The sequence below is a fragment of the Pteronotus mesoamericanus genome, unplaced genomic scaffold, assembly GCF_021234165.1.
Source record: "Pteronotus mesoamericanus isolate MK-2021 breed Mesoamerican mustached bat unplaced genomic scaffold, CSHL_Meso_final contig_68, whole genome shotgun sequence".
In the NCBI taxonomy this organism is placed as follows: domain Eukaryota; kingdom Metazoa; phylum Chordata; class Mammalia; order Chiroptera; family Mormoopidae; genus Pteronotus; species Pteronotus mesoamericanus.
The window spans coordinates 815,481-835,927 of NW_026555234.1; the positions used below are offsets into that span (position 1 = coordinate 815,481).

Here is a 20,447-nt window from a genome sequence, read left to right on the forward strand (position 1 = left end):
CTGCCGGAGGCGCGCCCACGCTGCGTCGGGGGTGCGCAGAGCCGCGAGCAGGCGGCTGGGCCGGGAAGGCACGTGAGTCCCGGCTGAGGGCACCTCCAGGGTGTGGCGGCCGCAGAGCCTCGGGCCTGCGGGGGGCAGTAGGCGTCGGAAGAGGGTGCTGAAATTGAGAGGGAGCCAGATGTGTTGAGTGTTAGCGGAACCGTCGCCAAGGCAACTCTCTCATCCGACCCCTGGCTGGAGTGCCGCGGGGCCCGGAGCAGCGACCACTGCCCGTGGCAGGCCTCGCACCCCGGTGTCGACGCCTGGCGCCCCATCATGGCGACTGCCGGGCGCGGCAGCCCCGACGTCCCGGCGAACAGGCGTCAGGCACAGCCGGGGGGTCCTTGGCGCTCTGGTCCATTGGGAAAGTGGTGGCACTGGGACCGCCCTTGGGCAGTTTTGCGCGCTGTCTAGTTTCCTGTGCGCTGGGAACCACCCTCGGCAGCGAGGTGAACGCGTGGAGGGCGCCGAGGGAGCAGGGAGCCGACGGGCAGGCGCGTTCCGCTACTGACACCCTTCGTGCGTCTCTCGTTGGCTTTTCAGCGCTGCAAGAAGCCGAGGCCCGTTTCCGTGAAATCAAACTTCAGAGGGAAGCCAGGGAAACGCAGGAGAGCGAGCGGAGGCCCCCGCCGTACAAGCACATCAAGGTGACGGTCACGGCCGTGCAGAGCGCAACAGGGCTGTGGTGCGCCTCCCTGAGAGGAGGCGCAGGCGCTGCCGCCCCCTGCCCCCCGAGCGTGTCCGTCCTTGTCCACGGGGACCGGGTGGGTGCGGGGCTTGCTGACCGTCCACGGGGGCTGAGCAGGGGCCCTGGACAGGCTGCTGGGAGCCAAGAGGCGCGGCCGAGCCGACCCCGGGGCACGCTGTCACCCCGCCCGGAGCCGCGGGGACAAAGAAATGTGCCCGCCTCCAGGGGCGCGGCCGGCGAGGAAGGGCTGGCCCCTGCGTGTGGCCCTGCGCCTGCTCCCTGGCCCGGGGCGGCAGGTCGGCCCTCCGACTGGTCTCTGAGGCCTGTGCGGGCGACCACCTCACGCCGCCCGTGCCCGCAGAAGGTGCCGCCCAGGCCGGGCGGCCGCTGCCCAGGGGCTGGTCGGGGGCTCTCTCGTGCCCCTGCCGTGGGGCCGCTGCCGCATCTTGTGCGAGGGCCACGTCCTCCTGGCGGCAGCTGCGCCGCATCCCCACGGGGCTCCGGGGAGCAGGGGCCGGGGTGGCTGCGAGGGCCTGGGCGTCCTCCACCGTGTCCCTAGAGCCGCTCGCTCCTTTGCACTGTAGTTTCTTTTTGGTTTTCTCTGCTGCTTTACTGCGGGGTCACCCTTGCCCCATTAACGGCACACTGGGGCCACGCGCCCAGACCCACCGCCTCCCCGGTGAGTGCCCGTGGGCGCTCAGAGCAGAGGGCCCAATGGCTCTGGGGCCGGGAGGAGGGCGAGCTGGTCAGGGTGGCCAGGCACCCCTCGCGCGGAGCGCCCGTGGGTCTTCCTGTTACGCCCGCCGGCTGGATTGGGTGTCAGCTGCCCAGCGCACGGGGCACAGACACTGCGATTGTGCACGGCGGGCGTTGGGCTTGGGGCCAGGCTGCACCTCGGCCTCCTGCTGAGGCGCTGGGGCCCGGATCGCCTGTCGGCGCCTGCGGCCCGGGGCGTTGCGACCGGCATGTGGGCTGCGGGGCCCCCGCGGGGTGTGGCCCTCGCATGTGGGCTGAGGCAGCGCCTGCCCCTGCAGGTGAGCAAGCCGTACGGGAAGGTGCAGGTCCACACGGCCGACATCTCCGAGATCCCCAAGTGCAACTGCAAGCCCACAGACGAGAGCCCCTGCGGCATCGACTCGCAGTGCCTGAACCGCATGCTGATGTTCGAGTGCCACCCGCAGGTGTGCCCGGCCGGCGAGGCCTGCCAGAACCAGTGCTTCAGCAAGCGCCAGTACCCCGAGACGCAGATCGTCAGGACGGACGGCAAAGGCTGGGGCCTGGTCGCCAAGAGGGACATCCGCAAGGTCTGCCTCCCGCGCTCGGGGCGGCGCGCGCGTCTGCACGCGTGGGAAGGCGGCGTTTGGACAGCGTTTGAGTTGCCGCGGTTGGGATACATTACCTGAGAGTTACCTGTCAGAGTAGCCTAAGTTCCCGTAAAACGTGCCTTCAGCTGGGACTTGGGGGGCTGCTTCGGGGAAGCGTGAGATGGGAAGGGGCCACGGCTCCCTCGCGAGCAGCCCGGGGCCCGCCCCGCATCATCCGCGCCCTCTGACCCCCAGGGGGAGTTTGTGAACGAGTACGTGGGCGAGCTGATCGATGAGGAGGAGTGCATGGCCAGGATCAGGCGCGCGCACGAGAACGACATCACGCACTTCTACATGCTCACCATCGACAAGGTAACGCCGCCGCCGGGCCTCGCTGGGCTCCACGCTGTCCTGGCCCCGGGGCCCGCCGGCGAGGGAGCATCCGGGGCCCCGGGGGCCCACAGGGGCGCTCGTGCGCTTCCTCGGCGTCGGAGGTTGGGCGGGCGGGGAGCCAGGGTCGGGACACCGGGCGTGCCAGGCCCCCGCCGTGGTGCTCCCTTCTCGTCGAGGCCAGAGCGGCACAGCTTCGCGCGCGTCTGCCGACGGCGTCGGTGTCCCCAGAGGAAGGGTGGATAAGGCCATCTGCCTGCAAGTGGGCTCAGCGAAAGGTGCGTCTGGGACGCGCTGGGGCGCCTGGCGGCCGCGGGCCTTCCCAGGGGTGACTCCTCAGCCACCCCCAGGCAGCAGACGCGTGTCCCTTCTCTCCCTCCCCTCCCTTTTGGGGGTGGTGAGGGAGGCTGTGCTGTTAGAAACGGAAATCCTGACGTGGTTCAGAGTCTAACTTGAACTGTGTTTTGCCGTGTGTAATGCGCACCCATGTATTTGGCCTAAAGTTTCGGGGAAAAAAACTTTTTAATTTTTTAATTTAATTAGTTACTTATCTGTGCTTAGACATCATTGTTTTTTAGAGCTGCACTTTTAATGTATAAGCATAGACAAAAAAACCTAACATTTATATAGACACAGAATTAGTGCTACTCATATGTAACGTGCATCCTTATTTTTCCCTCAAAAATTCGGGCAAAAAGTGTGCATTACACACAGCAAAATGCGGTGCTGTGTTGTGCCAAGTGCCACGCTGCTCACGGGACACACAGGCTGGCCCCGCGTTGCTCGTGCTCCGGGGACGCGGCTGGAGCAGAGGCCGAGGCTGCGACACACGAGAGGCGGAGTGAGCAGTTCAGAAACACACGCAAAAAGCCCTGCCTGGACGTTGCTGGCGCCAAGCAGAGCGCGGGCGCGTGGGCAGGCCCTCAGGCAGGAGGTGTGGGTTTTGGTAAGAGCCTGGGACGACAAGACCAAGTCTGAAGGAAAACTCTGGAGCAAGCGTGTGGCAGGCAGAGGGTTAGACCGAGAGGCACCAGGCAGGTCTGAACGGTCACCGCGGGGTCAGGAAGCCGGCCGCGGGCAAGCAGGGGCCAGGGCAGGGGCCGTGCCAGGGCCTGTGGCGCCGCGAGGCGGAGGCTGAGGGCGGGGGACGGAGGTGCGAGGACACAGGCTGTTTCTGGCCGAGAGCCGGGGGAGCCTTGTGAGGGTGCACGTCCATCTTCAGGACGGCAGGCTGTTGCGGTTTCAGCCACCCCTGCCGGTCAGCTGCCAGGCCGGCGCAGGGCCAGGGGGCGCCACCAGCCCGCGTCCTGAGCAATGAAGGGTGCTGGGCGTCCGCCAGAGCCAGGCGCCTGGGCCGCAGGTGGGGACAGTCCCTGGCCGCAGGAGTTGCCAGCCTGGGGCAGCGGCCGCGCCTCCCCGCGCTCACAGCCGGACGGATGCAGCGCTGGGCCAGTGCCCAAGAGGCGTCGCCACGCGGGGCTTGGGGAGCCCCGGCAGCTCCGAGTCCATAAAGCCCAGAGCTGGTGAAGTGGTTGTGCGGAGGGAGCAAGTTCTGAGGGAGGAGGGCTCTGCGAAGTTCCATGAAATGCCCGTGAGAAAGGTTCCGACACACGCCGACTCTGGAAACGTGTGGGGACAGTAGCCCTGAAAGCCACGGGAGGGCAGCACCGGGGGCGGGGGCGGGGGCGGGGGCGGCGGCGTCGCCCCGACCCGGGAGGCATTGGAGAGCTGGTGGCGTGGATGCCAGCCCTGCCTGGGCACGGGGCCGCCTCCGCAGCGGGGACAGCGGCACGGCCGCAGGGGCGGGGGCAGTGACAGAAGGCGTCCCTGCGCCTGCGCCAGGGACCGGCGGCCGGGGCGCCTCACGGGGCCGCAGGCTCCCCATGTGCTTGTCCCTGTGGCAGACGCGACTTTGCGTTCGCTCGTGGCTCACGCCTGCTGGTGCCTTCCTGTGGGCGCCCGCCGCCCCCAAGCGGGGACCCCGCCCCACGGTCGAGGCTGCGGCTGGGCAGGTGCGTCTCCCGCTAGTCGTTCCGCGGCCCTGGTCGCGTCGGCGGCCGGGCCCAGCGTGCTCCCTGCACGCTGTTCCCGTGGGGCCTCCGGCCTCTGGCCTCGGCGGCTCCGTGTCACGGTGTGAGGCTGGACCCCAGTGTCCGGCCCTCGTTGCCTCAGTGGCTCACACACATGGCCGTCGTCTGGCTGGTTTTGTGCTTGGAGAGTCTTGTTTGTGTTCTCTGCCCATTTCGTCACGGGGCCTGCCTTGCTCTCTGTGAATGTGAGTCTTGGGGAGCTGTTGGTGCTGACCTTCAGCGTCCTGGCCCCCTTGTCTGTCACCCAGTGGCTGGCGCTGGGGAGCTGGCGGACGCAGGCTCCTGCCTGGGCTCCCCGGGGCTCGGTCCTGTCCAGGTGGTCCTGGCCCGCCCCCCCGGAGCGACAGAAACAGGACTGGATTGGGGGTGTCCTGTCTCAGTGGACGCAGGGCGCCACGGTTCCCAGCACGACACCAGCTGCCCGGCACCCCTCGTGGCGGGGGCAGCCCCTTTCCAATGAGCCCGGCGGCTGAGAGGGGCCGTGTGCCGATGCTGCGTGAAACCTGAGCTGTGCCTTCCAGGACCGCATCATTGACGCCGGGCCCAAAGGCAACTACTCGCGGTTCATGAACCACAGCTGCCAGCCCAACTGCGAGACCCTCAAGTGGACCGTGAACGGCGACACCCGTGTGGGCCTGTTCGCCGTGTGCGACATCCCTGCAGGTACCCACCTGGCCTCGCCGGCTCCTGGCTGTGCGGCCAGGGCAGCAGGCCCCCAGGGGGGGCGGCCCGTGTCGCGGGCGTTGTGCTTCGTTGGGGGCGTCTGCCTTGTCGGGGGTGCGCGCGCAGCTGGGGCATTGAGGCTGTGAAGGACAGCGGTGTTTCCATGGGGCTTGTCTGCTGTCACCAGGGACGGAGCTGACTTTTAACTACAATCTTGACTGTCTGGGCAACGAGAAAACTGTGTGCCGCTGTGGAGCCTCCAACTGCAGCGGGTTCCTCGGGGACAGGCCGAAGGTACGGTCCCTGCTGCCCAAGCTTGTCCCTGGTGCTGGCTTCTGCTGAGCTGAAGGGTGGCCAGGGCGGGCGCCGCGGCCGGGGGTGAGGCCGGGGGCCGGGCTCCGGGGTCCGGCCGAGCCCCCGGCGGCTTTGGCGGTCTGGGGCTGCCTGGCAGAGCCCCCAAGCAGGGACGGAAATGGCGGCACTTTTGGTCTGGAGGCCAGAAACCCGGAATCAGTGTGGTTGGGGCCAGGGCCCCCCGGGCTCCCGGGGAGAACTTGCTCGTGCCTGCAGCTTCAGGGGCGGCGGCGTCCTGGGCGCACCGGCTGCAGCTGCTCGCTCCGGCCCCGCCGCCTGCCCCGTGGCCTCGCCCCCACGCCCTCCCTCCTCCTGTGAGAAGCCCGGTCAGGACACGGTCGTGGCCGCCCGGCGCCCTGTGGCCTCGCCCCGAGTGTGGCCTGCCGTGACCGCGTCTCCAGCGGAGGCCGCGTTCCGAGGTTGCGGGAAGGACGTGGGCGGGGGGGGGGGGGGGACACGTCTGCCGCAGGCTTCACTGCTCCTCGCGCTCACATTCACCGCGACCCTCGTGGGCGGGAGCCCCAGTGCCGTGGCCTCGCGTGTCCGCCGGGCAGCCTGGGCGCCGCGGGCCGCGGGCTGCTGGGAGGGGCACGTGCTGGTGTCGCTCTCTGAGGTCGAGGGTCGCCGCTCACGCGGGCGGTGCCCGAAGGGCCGAGGCGCGTGGCCCGTGGGCACCCCACCGCCCCGCAGGCCCCTGCGTCCCCGGGCGGCTTCACGCTGCTCTCCGTAAACTGTGCTCGATCCCCGCTGCAGACCTCGGCCGCGCTGTCCTCAGAGGAGAAGGGCAAGAAGGCCAAGAAGAGGAGCAGGAGGCGCAGAGCCCGCGGGGGGGGGAAGAAGGCGTCGGAGGACGAGTGCTTCCGCTGCGGGGACGGGGGCCAGCTGGTGCTGTGCGACCGCAAGGCCTGCGCCAAGGCCTACCACCTGGCCTGCCTGGGCCTGCGCAAGCGGCCCTTCGGTGCGTCCCGGCCGGGGGGGCGGGGCGGCGGCGGGAGCCCGGGCGCGGGGGCGGGGCGGTGACCTCGGGGAGACCCCAGGGGCTGTCACTCCGAGGCCAGGGAGCGAGACCCGCCAACGGCAAAGTCGAACGTGTGTGTAAAAAACAGTATGTGGGAGGCAGCTGGTGACGAAGCCAGGTCGACAGACGGAGTGGCAGGGGTGTCTGCGGTGGGTGCGGCGCCCCCCCCACACCTGCCCAGGGCCCCTGGGGGTCAGCACCGAAGGTCCCCGGCCGCCCCGTCCTGCGGGGTCCGCCGGCTGCACCCCGGCCTCCGGGGGCGCCCGGCGCGCGCGCAGGGAGGGGGCCCAGCCGGCCGCCTGCTGACCCCCGTGTCCTTGCAGGGAAGTGGGTGTGCCCCTGGCACCACTGCGACGTGTGCGGCAAGCCTTCCGCCTCCTTCTGCCACTTCTGCCCCAACTCGTTCTGCAAGGAGCACCAGGACGGCGCGGCCTTCGGCTGCGCCCCGGACGGGCGGCCCCACTGCGGCGAGCACGACTGGGGGGCGGAGTCCGCCGCCGGCGCCGCGGCCGAGAAGCCCCTCCCAGTGCCCGCGAAGCCGAAGGGGAAGCGGCGGCGGCGGCGGTGCTGGCGGAGGGTCACCGAAGGCAAATAGCGCCGGGGGCGTGGCCAGGTCGGGCTGCCTGCTGGGGGGCGGGCCAGCGGGCGCGGACGCCGGCCAGGCACCCAGGGACAGTGACGCCGACAGCCGGCCGCCGCCCCGTCGCCGCCCGGGCGGGAGCGCCTGCTCACCACTGAGCCACCAGCGGTGCCGCCGCCTCTGCACTGAGGGCGCGCGCGCAGCGCCCGCGCGTGCCGCGACTCGCCAGCGGCGCAGCATTAGGGCTACACTTGAATTTTTAACAGCGTTGAGCCTCCCCGCCACGGAGTTTTAGGTTCAGGTTATGATTGAAAATTAATTGGCACATGAAATGTTTTTTATCTCACCCCGAACGTGTAGAGTAGTTTTCTCCTAACAATGCTCCTTGGCTGGCTTCCCCGTCGTCCTCACTCGGGGGCCTCGCTGGCCCGCTGCGGGGGACACAGACCCCGAATCTCTTGGAGACCATGAGTTCGATCGTTATTTTTGCTTTTACGAAACAACTGTATTTTTTGTACTAATGTGAAGTTCTCCCTCAACACGCTCCTTTTCCTTCGTGGTGAGACGCTGACCCAGGAACGGTGGTAGTGATAGTAGTTTCAGTTTTCCCGAGTCAGTGTTTTTCCCTCTGTAGGTTTGAACTCCGAGTCGTTCCCACGGCTGCCTTCCCAGCGCAGGCCCCCCCTCGGGAGGCCGGCAGAGGGGCGCTCGCCCGGCCGCCTCCCACCGCACTAGGTTCTTACCAACACTTGGGGAAAGGCTTTGTACATATTTTTTTAATTTGACTTTTCTTTACTGATTTCTGGCTTTTATTCTCAATATATTTTTGCTAAACTCGCTTCACAATCACCACCGACTGAACCGTGTATTTACTGATGCGACCCTGAGCCCTCCCAGCCGCAGGCTGGGCTCGGCGGGGGTGCGGCCTGGAGGCGCTGGCCCCGCCCGCGCAGCTTGCTTTCCAGGGCCTGAGGGACCCAGGGGTCAGAACTGGCCACCTGAATCCCATGCACTTCCTCACGCGTTGTGGGTCTGTGCGTGGAAGACAGTGGTGCTGGTCAGATGTGTTGGGCCAGGGCACCCCCTTCCCGGCAGGGCCCTTGGGGGGCGAGGAACTTGTAGGAAGTGCGGAGTTCTCTGTGGAAGACGCAGTTCTTTTCTGGAGTCCCCCTTGACCCTGGGAGTTCAGCCCCCTAAAAAGGGGGAGCATCCCACTGGGCACTCACGTGCGCTTGGAGGGGCCTGCACGTCCCCGTGTGTGCAGTGGGGGACACCCAGCAGCAGAGTCTGTCTGAGCTTTTCTTCTTAAAATGCCCACGGAGAACAGCTGTTCTGCAGAGAAGTTTACACAGCTGTTCCTGAGAACGGCTACTGAGGCCCCCGTTCATTTCTCTTGGGCCGTTTGGCCTTGACTTGCTGGACGGCCTTGGCCCTGGGCCTCTTTCTCCAGTTCCCATGGTTTTTCGACATGAGCTTGGGCGGGGGGGGGGGGGGGGTCTGTGAGGTCGTGACCCCGCGGGGCCCATGCCTCCCGAGCACTAATGGGCCATCCCCTTGGCCCCCTTTCCATGGTCCTAGACAGAGCCACACACAGAACCGAAAGGAAAAACCAGAGCTTTGTCACTTGCCGGCTGCTTCCGCACATGTGGCCTGGCTCTGTCTGGAAATGCACTTGCCTGACGAGACAGTTGTCCTAAGGAAATGCTGGATTGATGTTCAGACACATGCTCCTGCGCCCCCAGCTTGTAGGGTGTCCCAGCGACGGGCCCAGAGGCCTGGCTGCCTGCCTGCCTGCGGCCGGCACCTGCGCGTTTCGGACATGGGGACAGGTGACAGCCGGGGCGGAGGGGTCGCAGCTGCCTGGGTGTGGCCCTGGCACCCGCGGTGGTCCCCGCCCGTCCTCTGACCAGCTGAAGGACGTGTGTTAGACCATCAGAAGTGGTGTCACAGCGCACTTTGGGGGAGCAGATTAACTTATTTTTGTATTGACAGTAAAATCTTGTGATTTTTTGAGTCACTTTGATTATTTCCAAATTTTTAAATGGTCTCTCTGAAGGAGAGTAGAAAAATTTTTAATGTGGTTGCTCTCTTTCCAAACACCGTTAAATTAATGAGCAAATAACACTAACTTTAAAAATCTCTAAGAAACCAGTTTACAAATCTGAGCCCCACCGGGCGGCCGGCGGGGCACGGCTTCAGCAGGAGCTCGGCCGCAGGTCCAAGCTTTCTGGACCTCAGCTATAGCCCATTGTCACTGAAGCCTCAGGGTTCCGTGGCGTCAGGAACCCGTGCCTGCGTGCGCAGTCGCCCCGCCGGTCCTGGCCTGGGGAGGCAGGCACAGCAGCGTGCGCCCCCACGCGTGGCGCCCACAGTGCAAGGCGGGGCCTCTGGGCCCCACCCCCGACTCAGGTCTGCGCTTCTGACACCCTCGAAGTATTTATCTTGAGTGACCGCTGTGTATATAGTGCCTGTCTTCTCCAACTACCTTCTTTTCAGGAGTTAAGACAACCCTGTTTTAATGGAAGTCAATGCAAATGACTGTTGCCAAATGTTTGATCCCGTGAGTGCATGTTTGATGAATGTGAGTAAATACTGTGTGCCGCACCCTGTTCACATGTGAAACACCCTGTCAGAATTACACACGGACTTCAGCAGGCCCACTGGCACCTGGACGCAACGCTGCGGTCAGGCCCCTTCCGGGATGAGGGCGCTGCGCCCACCCTGACTGCCTCCGAGACTTGAAGCTCACCTTTAGGGGAAACTACCGAAGTGTAGATTGGGGAATTGCCAATACTGGGGGAAAAGCATTTCAAGTGGGACATTGTTTGGAAAATTGTGTATTTTTGTATTAAAACATTTTTAAAGGCTCTTTTCTTAAACTTCTATATGTGGGATTGCACTTTGCAGTCTGGGCTTCCCTGGCTCCTGCAAGCCGCCCCTCCAGCACCCCACAGCCTGTGCCCCAGAGGCCCCGCCCCCAGACCGCCACCCGCCTCGGGCTCGCGGGAGTCATGAGCGTGGCCTGGGGAGGGGTCACAAATGCAGGAAACAGTGAGTGTCGTTCTGATTTTGGAAAAAAATTTAATTTTAAAAATACGTTGGTTCCAAATCCCCATTAACGGGGAGGTGGTCAGGAGGGCGGCGCTGCCCCCGCCCCCAGGACGAGCCGGCCCAAGGCCCAGCCCAGGGGCTTCCTCTGCGGCGCGCGGCACCGTCCGGACGGCTAGCGGGGCCTGGGGCTCGGCCGCGGTAGCCGTCCGCCACGCTGCTCACAGCCCCACTGGGCCCACCTTTGGTCCCCTCGGCCTCGCGGGTGGGGAGAGCCCCTCCCTCGTGGCCAGAATTTAAGAAAAATAAAAAAGGTAAAAGTCTACCAGGCAGAGCTGTCACTAAAATTAGGAAGTTTTAACTTTTTTGGTTAACTTTAACATCCAAAAATGTAATATTGAATCCAAAAAAGTGTCTTAGATCACACAAAAAGTAACCCATATTAAAATTTAAAAAACAAGTTCAAAACACCCTGGAGAACTGAATCTAAAGAGTAAGCAGGCCGGAGCCTGGCCGCGTGCCAGACGGCAGGGCCACAGCGCTGGCGTCCCTGGAGCCCCCCGCGGGCCCGCGGAGGTCGGGGCGGCCCCTAGGACACGTTGGCCATGGGCTTGTACTTCTTGAAGCGCGTCCACTGGCCCGTGGCGTAGTTCATCTCGAACACGGTGTCCACCAGCATGGTGGTGCTGCCCTGGCCGTCCGACTTGGGGAGGTCCTCGGTGTGCTCGCTGAGCTTGATCTGGATCACGTCGCCCTGCTCCTGGCACGGGTTCTCTGTGGAAGGGCGGGCTGTGGGGCGGGCGCCTGCGGCCGCGGGGCCCGCCCCGTCCTGCAGGGCCCAGGCTCCCCACCCCCTGGGCCGGCCCGTGGACCCACCTCGGGAGCCGGCCATGAAGCCCAGGATGAGGGCCTTCTCGGGCCGCGTGACCTTGTTGGCCGTCTTGAACATCTCCTGCGCAGCGAACATCTGCTCTCTCTGCGAGCACAGGGACGGGGTGAGTGCCCGGGCCGCCCGCCCCCACCCCCCAGCTTCCCTGCAGGCCCAGGCACGGGGTGGGGGTGGGAGCAAGACCGCAGCCCCTGCCCAGCGGCTGGCCCTCCAGGGCCCACCTACCGTGAGGGACAGGTTCTTCTTGGGCTGCGGCTGGGCGGGGGGCTGGGCCTGCGGGGCCACCATGGCCGCTGGAGGCGCCTGGGTGGCGGGGGCGGCGGCGGGGGGTGTGCTGGGCGTCAGGGGCGCGGCGGGCGCTGCGGGCGCGGGCGCGGGCGCGGCCGGGCTCAGGCTGCTGTTGTACATGGGCGCCCTCTGTTTGAACTGAGCTGGCAGGGCAGGCGTCGGGGTGCTGGGCTCCTCGGGCGGCCGGCTGGCCTGCAAGCTGGCTTCCCGGGAAGGAGGAGCTGGAGGCACGGGGGGCCTGCTGAGGCTGGCGGGGCAGGGGGGCAGCCTCCCCCCTGCCTCCCAGGCCCTGCCACAGACGTGTCCTCCCCGAGCCCCTGCACCAGCTTTTGCAACCATTGTCCCCGAGACCTCAGCTCTCCAAGCGCCTGGGCCCCGGGAGGCCACCCGGCCCGCAGCCCAGAGAACCCCGCCCTGGGGCGACAGGTCTCAGGCTTTTTTAGAGGGGCAGATGAGACCCAGCAGCCCTTGGCCTGGGGGCCAGGTCCCCCTGCCCTGGGGCCAAAGTCCTGGCAGGAAAAGCGGAGCTGGCCCAGGGGAAGCCTCCGAGCAGGAGCTGCTACCCCAGCCCCGTTTCCTGCCGACACCCCCTCTCCGGGTTCCAGGGCAGTGAGGTGAGGTGAGGAGCCCCGGGTGCTTCACCTTGGCCACCCCTTCCACTCCCAAGCTGGGGGTCAGTGCTGCGGAGCCGGACACGGGCAGCTGCCTGTGGCTCCGGAAAGGGCACAGCAGGTGAAAACTGGGCCGCTTCCTTTCAACCGCGCAGGCGCAGCCCAGGAGGGTGTGCCGCCCCCACCCTGCGCCGGGCTCGGGGGCCCCAGGGGACCCGTCCTGCTGCCCGAGGAAGCACCAGGCGGGGCTGGTGGGGGCCTGGGCAAGGCTGGCCCTGCGGCCACTCACCTGCTGGGGTCTCGGAGCTGGGGACGTAGGAGGAGGCCGGGACCACGCTGGGAGTGGCGGGCAGGTAGCTGGTGGAGGGCAGTGGGGGCTCGCTGCTCAGAGCCCCAAGTTTCTAGAATACGATGCACAGACAGGCCCCGGTCTCAGCGCTACCCCCACGGGGGTGTGTCAGGACCTTGGACCCTGCCCCCGCCCCGGGGCTGGGGGAGGAGCTGCTCCCAGCCACAAGCCCCCTGCCAGGCAGGCCCCCCACCCCCAGCTGCCAAGGCAGAGGAAGGCGGCCCCTGTTTGGTTAAGGAGCCTCCAAACCAGCCATCTTTGAGGAGAGAAGAAAGCGAAGCCACATGTTTCTTATTACAAACACTACAGAGGACATGCCCTTGTAAGAAGATGAGAAAACACAGCTCAGGCCGCCTCCAGCCCAGAGCTGCTCGTTGTCTGCGTTGGAGCGGATGGGCCAGGCTGTCAGGCAGCGGGGCCAGCCCGCCGGCGCCCCCGCCCCCAGGCCGGCATCACTGCCCCGGAAAGCCCGGCACGGGGAAGCCAGCGCGGCCTCACGCACGTGTGCGCGCACCCGACACACACATCCCTTCTGACAATGCACTCCGGTGCCCGCGAATCGGACAAGAGGGAGGCGCTGCAGCCGCACCGAGGCCCTACCTGCGTGGACACCAGCCCGGCCGCATAGTCGGGGGTGGCATTCTCGATGACTGTCTCCTCCTTGGCTGGCTTCTCCACCACCTCCGTATCTGCAGGCAGAGCCCGGTCAGTGCCCCTGAGGCCCCCTCAAGCAGGCGCAACAAGCCATCCCGGAACGCAGCCCACGCCTGCCCTCGTCCCGGCCGAGGGAAGCGAGGCCGCACCGCGGGAGGAAGGTTGCCTCCCGCAGGCTCCCACGGCTCAGGGGCGCCCTTGCTGAGGCGGGGAAGGCACCGGAGCCGAGGGGGGAGCCCGGGAGAGCGCGGACCCTGCAGGGAGCTCGGGTACACACCCATCGTCTTCCTCCTCCTCTTCGCCTCTCGCCCGGCACCGACCATGTCCAGCTCAGAAATGTCCAGCAGCTGCCGAGACAGACAGAAGCCCACCCTGAACTACAACAGGGGGTGCGCCCAGGCCACTCCCGGGGCCACGACGGCAGGGGGTGGAGCCCACCTTCACGCCCCTCTCCTTCCGCAGGGGCGTCCTCGAGGGCGGGACGGGGGTCCGGTTCCCGGCAGGGCTGAAGACGCTGGGCGCGGCGGGGCTCCGGAAGGGCGCCTGCTTCGGGATGCCTCTGAGCGGGGCTGCAGGCGGGCAGCACGGCGCGCATCAGCGGGGGCCCAGAGAAGCGTCTCTCGCCACGGGCACGCAGGCCGCGCCGCAGGAAGGTGCCTGCTGCCCCTCGCTGGTCCCCAAGGCCCTGGGCCTGCTGGGTGCTGAGCCGGCATGAGCCCTGACCCCACAGACTCGCTGCACCTCGAGGGCAGCTGGAGGCGACACCCCGGATCACCTGTACCCCGCCCGTCCTCAGGGAGTAAGGGCCGGCTCAGGGAAGCACGGCCTTGGCCCTCAGTGACCTCACAGCCAACCGAGGGCGTTCTCCCCAAAAACGCTGCCCCTGCAGCACCTGCGCCAAACCTACCAGCAGTTCCCCGCCTTTCCTGCACCCCTCAGAGAGCGGGTCTGGTACACGACTGACGCCCGCCCTCGCCCCCAGGCCTGGCCCCGCGTCAGAGAGAGGGAAGTTGCTGGACACACCAGGGACAGCTCCTCCTGGGCCGGCCGGGCCCCGTCCCGTCCCGTCCCCGGCAGCCCCGCCTTGGCGCCCCGCACGCGGCACACCCCGCCCTGGCACCGCGGCCCAGACCCAGCGCCCACGGCCCCTCCTGGCATGGTCCACGGGGCCGGGCGGCCCAGGACGCGGGCCAAGGATGGGCCCACTGCCACTCCCGCACCCCCAGGCGCCGCAGAGAGGCCAGCAGCACCTCCTGTGCTCCCCGCAGCGACAGGGCTGGGGACCACCCCTCATGGTGACCCATCAGCTGCTACGCAGACACTGGCTCCCAGGCAAAAGGTCCAGATCTGCGGGTCTGTGTGTGACAGAAAGCAGGGCACAGGAGCAGGGCGCGCCCCCAGAGCGTACCGCCCAAGGCGGCCTGCCTCCGGCCTCCCCCGGGGTCTGCGGTTTTCACGTGGCCCATGCTCCAGGCTGTTTGCTGGGCCCTGGGCAGTAAGCTGTGTGTGCGTGTGGGGGGCACATGACACTTGGGAGTGTGGCCGCCCTTCCCCCTGGATGGCTGGCCCTTGCGGTTTGGAGGGAAGCTGCCGGCCAGCCCCTTTCTCGCCTGCTCGGTCACACGCGGGGGGGTCTGAGCTCCCAGCCCCGAGGAAGGACCAGGCCCCGGGCGCGAGGCGCGGCTGTCGGCCCCCAGGCAGCACCTCCGGTCTCTAAGGCCCCCGGTCCCCCGCCATTCCGCCCCCTGCGTCACACGCCCGCGTCACACGCCCGCGGACGCTGATGGGCAGGCAGCCTGGCTCTCCCGCAGGCCCAGGAGCCCGGATCCCTGTGGCGCTGGGCGTGGTGCGGGGCTCAGACAGGCCACCCCGGGGCCACTCCGGCGAGGGCGCAGCCTTACTTGTGGTGTCCATCTTGCGGAGCAGCCCGCGGCCCTTGGCGTGGAAGGGCACCCCCGCGCTCCTCTTCAGCTGCTGGGCGGTCTCGGTAGCTGTGAGGAGAAGGTGGTGGAGGTCAGCGCCCCAAAAGGCTGACACGCCTTCCGCGGCACCCACATCCTGACACATACACAGGTGTGTGTCCCGCAGAGCCCCGGCGGCTGCGCCTCTGAGCGAGCCCACTCCGCTCGCGGGGAGCCCGAGGTGAGCTCAGGCGCCCCAGCCACACCTGCACACAAAGCAGAGCCCGCGGGCCGCACGGCCCGGGAAGCCGGGCGCTCGGACGGGTCCCAGGGGCCGCATGTGGCCCACACCCTGTGAAGCCCCGGGGGCGGGGGCAGCACGGTGTTCCCACGCTGGGCAGGGGTCCGGAAGGAGGAGAACGCCCGGCCGTCGCCGCAGGGGCCTGGGGCGGGGATGTGGCCGCGGCAGGCCGGCCTGCACTCGCCCCGGACACTGCCTGGTTTTATTCAGGTTCCTTGGAAACAGGGTGTTTATGGGTGTTACTAACACCCTTTCCACATCCATTCAAATGTGACGGTTCACTGAAGTCTGGTTTCAGGCATCTTTTCCCCTGCTTTTCCCAGCAGGAACCTTCTGCATAGGTTTCTTATGCCACAGTTTGAGAACATGATAAATAAAATGACCAGGCGTCTTCAAAGCCAACCTGGGATCAAGACAAAGCTCAAGTCACGGGGGGAGCAGGACTGGCCTTTGCAAGGCCACCTGTCTCTTCACCCGTGTGACTCAGTCGGTAGAAACTTCATTTTTGTAACAAGGGCCACAGACACTTTAACCTGAAAATTCTTAAGTTCGTAAAACAGATTTTTAGAACACAGTTCAGCATAGCGATAAGAAAGAAAAAGTCTTTTTTGTAGGACTCTGCCTTTAAAAGACAGCTTAGGTCCCACAAAACCTAAACGGACACTGGGGCAGCACTCACACTTCTGCAGGAGCTCGGCACGCAGTGTGGCGCTCTTCGGCTTCCTCTTCAGCTGGAAGTGCTTCACGGGCGGGGTCAGCGGGCCAGCCAGGGTGGTCAGGGCGCTCTTATTCAGGTACCGGCACTCCAGCGGCAGCATAGCGGACGCCTCGCACTCGGTCACTGCCCGGGCGAGAACCAGCACGAGGTCAGGCGGCGCGCGCCCCTTCCACAGCCAACGGCTCGACTCACTTCTGCCGTCACGGAGGAGGGACCCCCGAGTCGCTCTGCCACCCGCCGCCGGCAGTGACGCCACCTCCACCGTGAAGGGCAGGCTGCCAGCTCCCATTCTGCAAACTCGGAGAGGGACTCGGAGAGCAGCCGAGCGCCTCGCCTTTGTGTGTTCGCTCAGAGTCGCCAACGTTTTCTGAACGGTTTTCGGTCTGTGCTCTGAACGCCGTGCCTGCACTCCTAAGCACGGGCTCGGTGCCGGGGCGGTTCCAGGCTCCGCAGCGCCCATCCCCGCGGGGGCCGCGTGGGCACGAGAAGCGCGTCGTGAGAAGTTTCAGAAAACACAGGGGCCGCGGTGGGGCGCACCCCGCGGGGCAGGGGACAGTCCCCAGCCTGACGCCCTGGATGCCAGCCTCATTTTAGAAAAGGCCATTTTCTCTTTGGAAGCCACCCCCTCCTCCCCGCACAGACCGACCGCGTGCACGCACCCTTTTCTCTGAGCTCCCCTAAGATGTCTTGAACGTTGGGGTTCTGCTCCTCCAGATCGAGGTTCAGCGAGCCCGTGTCCGGAAAGGACTTGAGGATGTCAGCGACCATGAGCACCCAGGGGTCCGAGTCCAGGGTGGCCAGCTGGATGATCTCCGTCAGGGCGCCTTTCATCTGCGCGGAGAGGACACGGCATCCTGAGTGGGTGGGAGCCTGCCACCCTCTCCACTGGGGGCGCTGCCGCCCCACGAGGAGCTGGGGAAGGAGCTCAGCAGGAGGGTGCAGCTGAGAGCCTTTGTTTTTTACGTATTTATTTTTAGAGAGAGGGGAAGGGAGAGAGAGAGATGAGAGAACCATCGGTGGCCTCTCACATGCCCCCACCTGGGCCGCAGCCCAGGCCTGCGCCCTGACTGGGAACTGAACCAGCGACCTTTCGGTTCACAGGCCGGCGTTCAGTCCGCTGAGCCACCCCAGCCGGGGCGAGGTGCCTGTGTCCAATCACAGAGGAGCCCCCTTCAAACCCCGCTGCAGCTCCAGTGGCCACAGGGCAGCAGCCAACCTCTCCGGCAATGGCCCCGCGCCCCCACCCCAGGGCCACCGCGCCTGCTCGGACCCGGTGCCCCAGGCCCGCGGGCGCTGGAGAACGCTCCGCAGAGGGCGGGGGCCCGTCACCGGAGGACACGGCGTCGGGCTCCACGTGACAGGCAGCGTCCAGTGCAGCCAGGCCGCCGACACAGGGAGCGGCCCCGCGGTCGCCGGGCCAGCTGGCTGGCGCGCGGTTTACTCCTGGGCTGGTGACAATGGCCTGAAACTGATGAGGCTGCCACACTAAAAACCAATCCGACCGCAGTATCTAAGGGGCGAGTTACGGGCACGTGAATTGTGTGTCAAGAGCACTGTTAAGACTCGTTCATGATTAAAGTAACACTTAAAAAACCTAGAAATACAAGGATGCTTCCCTAACCAGACACAAGCTGTCGATCAAAAATGACGGGGAAACAGAACCTGCGTCAGCAGAACATGGACGTTCCCCCTGTGTGACCAGAACCCAAGCAGCACGCCAGGCCCACGCGGGGTCCCCGCGAGTGCAGGGGACAGGAATCGGGAAGCCCAGGAACCCGGATTCCTCAGGCAAGTCACTGCCGTTAGTGGGACTTTAGCCCGGACGCTATTCACAAATTCATCTAAAAATAAAATTCGACCGTGTTTATCACAGCATGAAAAAATACGAAATGCCCAGAAACGTGTCTGACAGGAGACACAAGGCCTACGGAAACGATCGCACAACTTCACAACCAAGAGTAAAGACCTCAGTGGAGGCAGACGTCGACGTTCAGGACTCACACGACTCCCGTTCGGAGGGGACTCCACCCCAGAATGAACCACAAGTCAGCTCAGCCTCAGCCAGGATCCCCCGCGGCGCGTGGGAGCGCGCGTGACCGGCGAGGCGCGGCGCCCCCTCTGGAGGACGGAGCTCCGCCCAGCGAGCTGCCAAGACGTGGGCACGAGGCGGTGGCACAGGGCCTGGCGTTCCCAGCGCCGCGATCCACCTGTAAACGGCCCAAAAGCCCGGGCAGGGTCCGACCGCAACCGCGGCTCAGCGGCCCCTTTGGAAACGCTGTAAGGCGTGCGTTTCCATAATCGGTGCCTGGCCGCTGGGACATCCGGGCGGGCAATGATCAGACCAGACCCTGCTCACGCCTCGTCCCGGTGGATGCCCCCGTGAGAGGCACAACTGTAAGCTGCTCCACAGCGCGAGCGTCCCGTCCGCCCCCGCCCCGCATCCTGAACACGACGACCGGCCCCGACAGCACCCCGTCGCCTAGTCGCGGCGGCGCTGCGCCCAGATCCACGAGGAAGCCGCGTCCAGCCACCACGGAGGCACCCGCAATACGTGCAACTGAGAGAGGACAGCTACCCAGCCTTGATTTTAAAAAAAGTCCTACAAAGCAATGGGGGGGGGGGGGAATCAGAAACAAAAGGTCCGAACAGAGAATTCACGAAAAAGGGTCCCCTGCCCCCCCCCAACTTCTGCAACTGTGCGCGGGGAGGGCGTGGGGGCGGCTGCCGTGAGCACCGCGAACGCACACGAACGTGCAGCCATCCGCTGCCCCCCGGGGACTCGGACAGCGCGGGACGTCGGTTACACCTCGAAAAGGGGCGCAGGCACTTCGGAAAACAAACAGAAACCTCTAATGCTGTTCCACCCTCACCAGCCGGTGAGGCTGCGGAAGAAAGTTAAATTGATAAACCATCTCGGAAAACAATCTGGTGTAAAGCCCCCACCCCACTTGCACGGACGCCCGGGATGCCGGCCGCGCGCGGAGGGCGGCGCGGCGCGCTCGGCGGACGGGGCCCGCCGTCCAGGTGTCGGCCACGGGACGGCCGAGCGCCCCGGCGCCGCGCGCACGCGCGATGTCCGCGCGCTGCGCCCGCTCACGGTGCACACAGCCGCGCGCGCACGGGGCTCGGGGCCCGGCACGGCGGGGGGCGGCGGAACGGCGGAGGACCGCCCGCGCAGCTGATACAATTACACAGAAGGGCGCGGCCGCGCGGCGGGGCGGCGGGGCGGCGGGGCCGGGACCAGCTGGCAGGGCGGCCGCCTGGCGGCGGGCGGGGCCCAGGAGCGCACTCGCGCCCCTGTGGACGTCACACCTCACAACACAACACAGTCGTGAACCACGACCCTGTGGTAGCGATCGCAGCGTAGCTGGGGAGGCTCCAGCAACACCGGCCCCAACACTGACGAACGGCGGTTCACTTCGCCCGAAACCAGCAGAACGCGCCGTTGGGGGAAAAACTCACGCCCCTGACCACCTACTGGACGCGGGACACCGGCGCACGGAGAGGGCCCGCGGGCCGCGGGGCCTGCACGTGCGCCGCTGCGCCGGCGCGGCCGCCGCGAAGTCCTGCGGCGCCTGGGGCCCCGCACGGCCCGGCCCGCCCCCACGCACCCAGCGCGAGCAGCTGCCCGCGTCCATCCTCGCCGCCCGGCGCCCCACCCCCACGCCCGATGGGCGCCGCCTCCCCCCGGAGAAGGGGGCTGCGGGGGTGGCGGCCGGGCAGGGGCCGAGGGCCGGTGGGGGACTCCGAGCCCGGGCTCGGCCCCGGGAGGCCGGCCCCGCGCCGCGCGCCGCCGCCCGCCTCACCTCGTCTACCGTGCGGCGCGGGAGGTGCAGCGTCCCTAGCAGCAGCTTGAGCTTCACGGCCGACGAGAGGCCGTGGAAGCAGAGGCGGATGTTGTCGATGACCGCCGGCGTGAGCAGGGACGCGATGCTGGGCGGCGCCCACAGCTCGTCCGTAGCCCCCAGCTTGTTGTGCAGCCACAGGCCCGTGTCGCTCTCCCGCATTGACGCCATCTTGAGGGGGAAAAAGCCGGGCGCCACCGCCGAGCCGGCATCTTATGAAGACACCTACGCGCCCGCGGCGAGGACCCCCAACATGGCGGCGCCCGCTTGGGCGCCTGCGGGGACGTTGCGGCTGGGCGGGGCCTCGGCTAGACGCCGTAACGTAACATGGCGGCGCCCGAGACCCGCTCGCCGAACGGCCGTGTGACGCGACGTGACGTCAGGAGAAAGGCGTGGCACCTTTGGAGAGTGAAGGCGCGCGACGGCCGGCGGAGATCCCGGGGCGGGCCGGGCGCGGACCCCAGCGCCGCCAGAGTGGGTTTCAAGGTCAGAAAGACCCTCAGGGGCAGCTGCGTCCAAAAGAGGCAAGGAGCAGGGTCCCGCTTTCCTGCCTTCCGTGCCGCGCGCGGAGCACCTGCCGCGTGCCCTTCCAAGTCCAAACCTCAGGAGTACAGTTGGGACCCGGAAGCAGAACCTCAGAGGGTTGAGAAATGCTCCAAAGAAGGGCCGGTGGGTCGTTCTCTTCGCGCCTTTAGTGTGAAAGGAGACAACTAGGGG

General features: G+C 66.6%; 2 protein-coding genes and 1 non-coding gene across 3 annotated transcripts in view; 2 read left to right on the forward strand and 1 right to left on the reverse strand.

The window, feature by feature from the left end:
* The window catches only part of NSD2 (nuclear receptor binding SET domain protein 2), a 51,596-nt gene extending 44,455 nt beyond the window's left edge, over positions 1-7,141 (forward strand). The window contains exons 16-22 of the mRNA XM_054581855.1: positions 583-686; positions 1,762-2,031; positions 2,287-2,403; positions 5,033-5,174; positions 5,362-5,468; positions 6,282-6,486; positions 6,870-7,141. Coding sequence (XP_054437830.1) covers positions 583-686; positions 1,762-2,031; positions 2,287-2,403; positions 5,033-5,174; positions 5,362-5,468; positions 6,282-6,486; positions 6,870-7,141 — 1,217 coding nt within the window. The remainder of the gene's footprint in view (positions 1-582; positions 687-1,761; positions 2,032-2,286; positions 2,404-5,032; positions 5,175-5,361; positions 5,469-6,281; positions 6,487-6,869) is intronic.
* Positions 4,800-4,924, forward strand: LOC129077748 (small Cajal body-specific RNA 23). The gene has a single exon (XR_008529902.1). It is a non-coding gene; the product is annotated as a small Cajal body-specific RNA 23 (non-coding RNA).
* Positions 7,142-10,197: 3,056 nt separating the features above from the next.
* Positions 10,198-20,148, reverse strand: NELFA (negative elongation factor complex member A). The gene is made up of 11 exons (XM_054581866.1): positions 19,692-20,148; positions 16,545-16,716; positions 15,847-16,008; positions 14,867-14,956; positions 13,404-13,534; positions 13,243-13,312; positions 12,912-13,000; positions 12,252-12,363; positions 11,289-11,572; positions 11,051-11,150; positions 10,198-10,948 (listed from the first exon to the last, which is right to left on the reverse strand). Exons 1-11 carry the CDS (start codon positions 19,899-19,901, stop codon positions 10,764-10,766), a joined length of 1,605 nt encoding a protein of 534 aa, XP_054437841.1. The 5' UTR covers positions 19,902-20,148; the 3' UTR covers positions 10,198-10,763.
* Between the last annotated feature and the right edge of the window lie 299 nt (positions 20,149-20,447).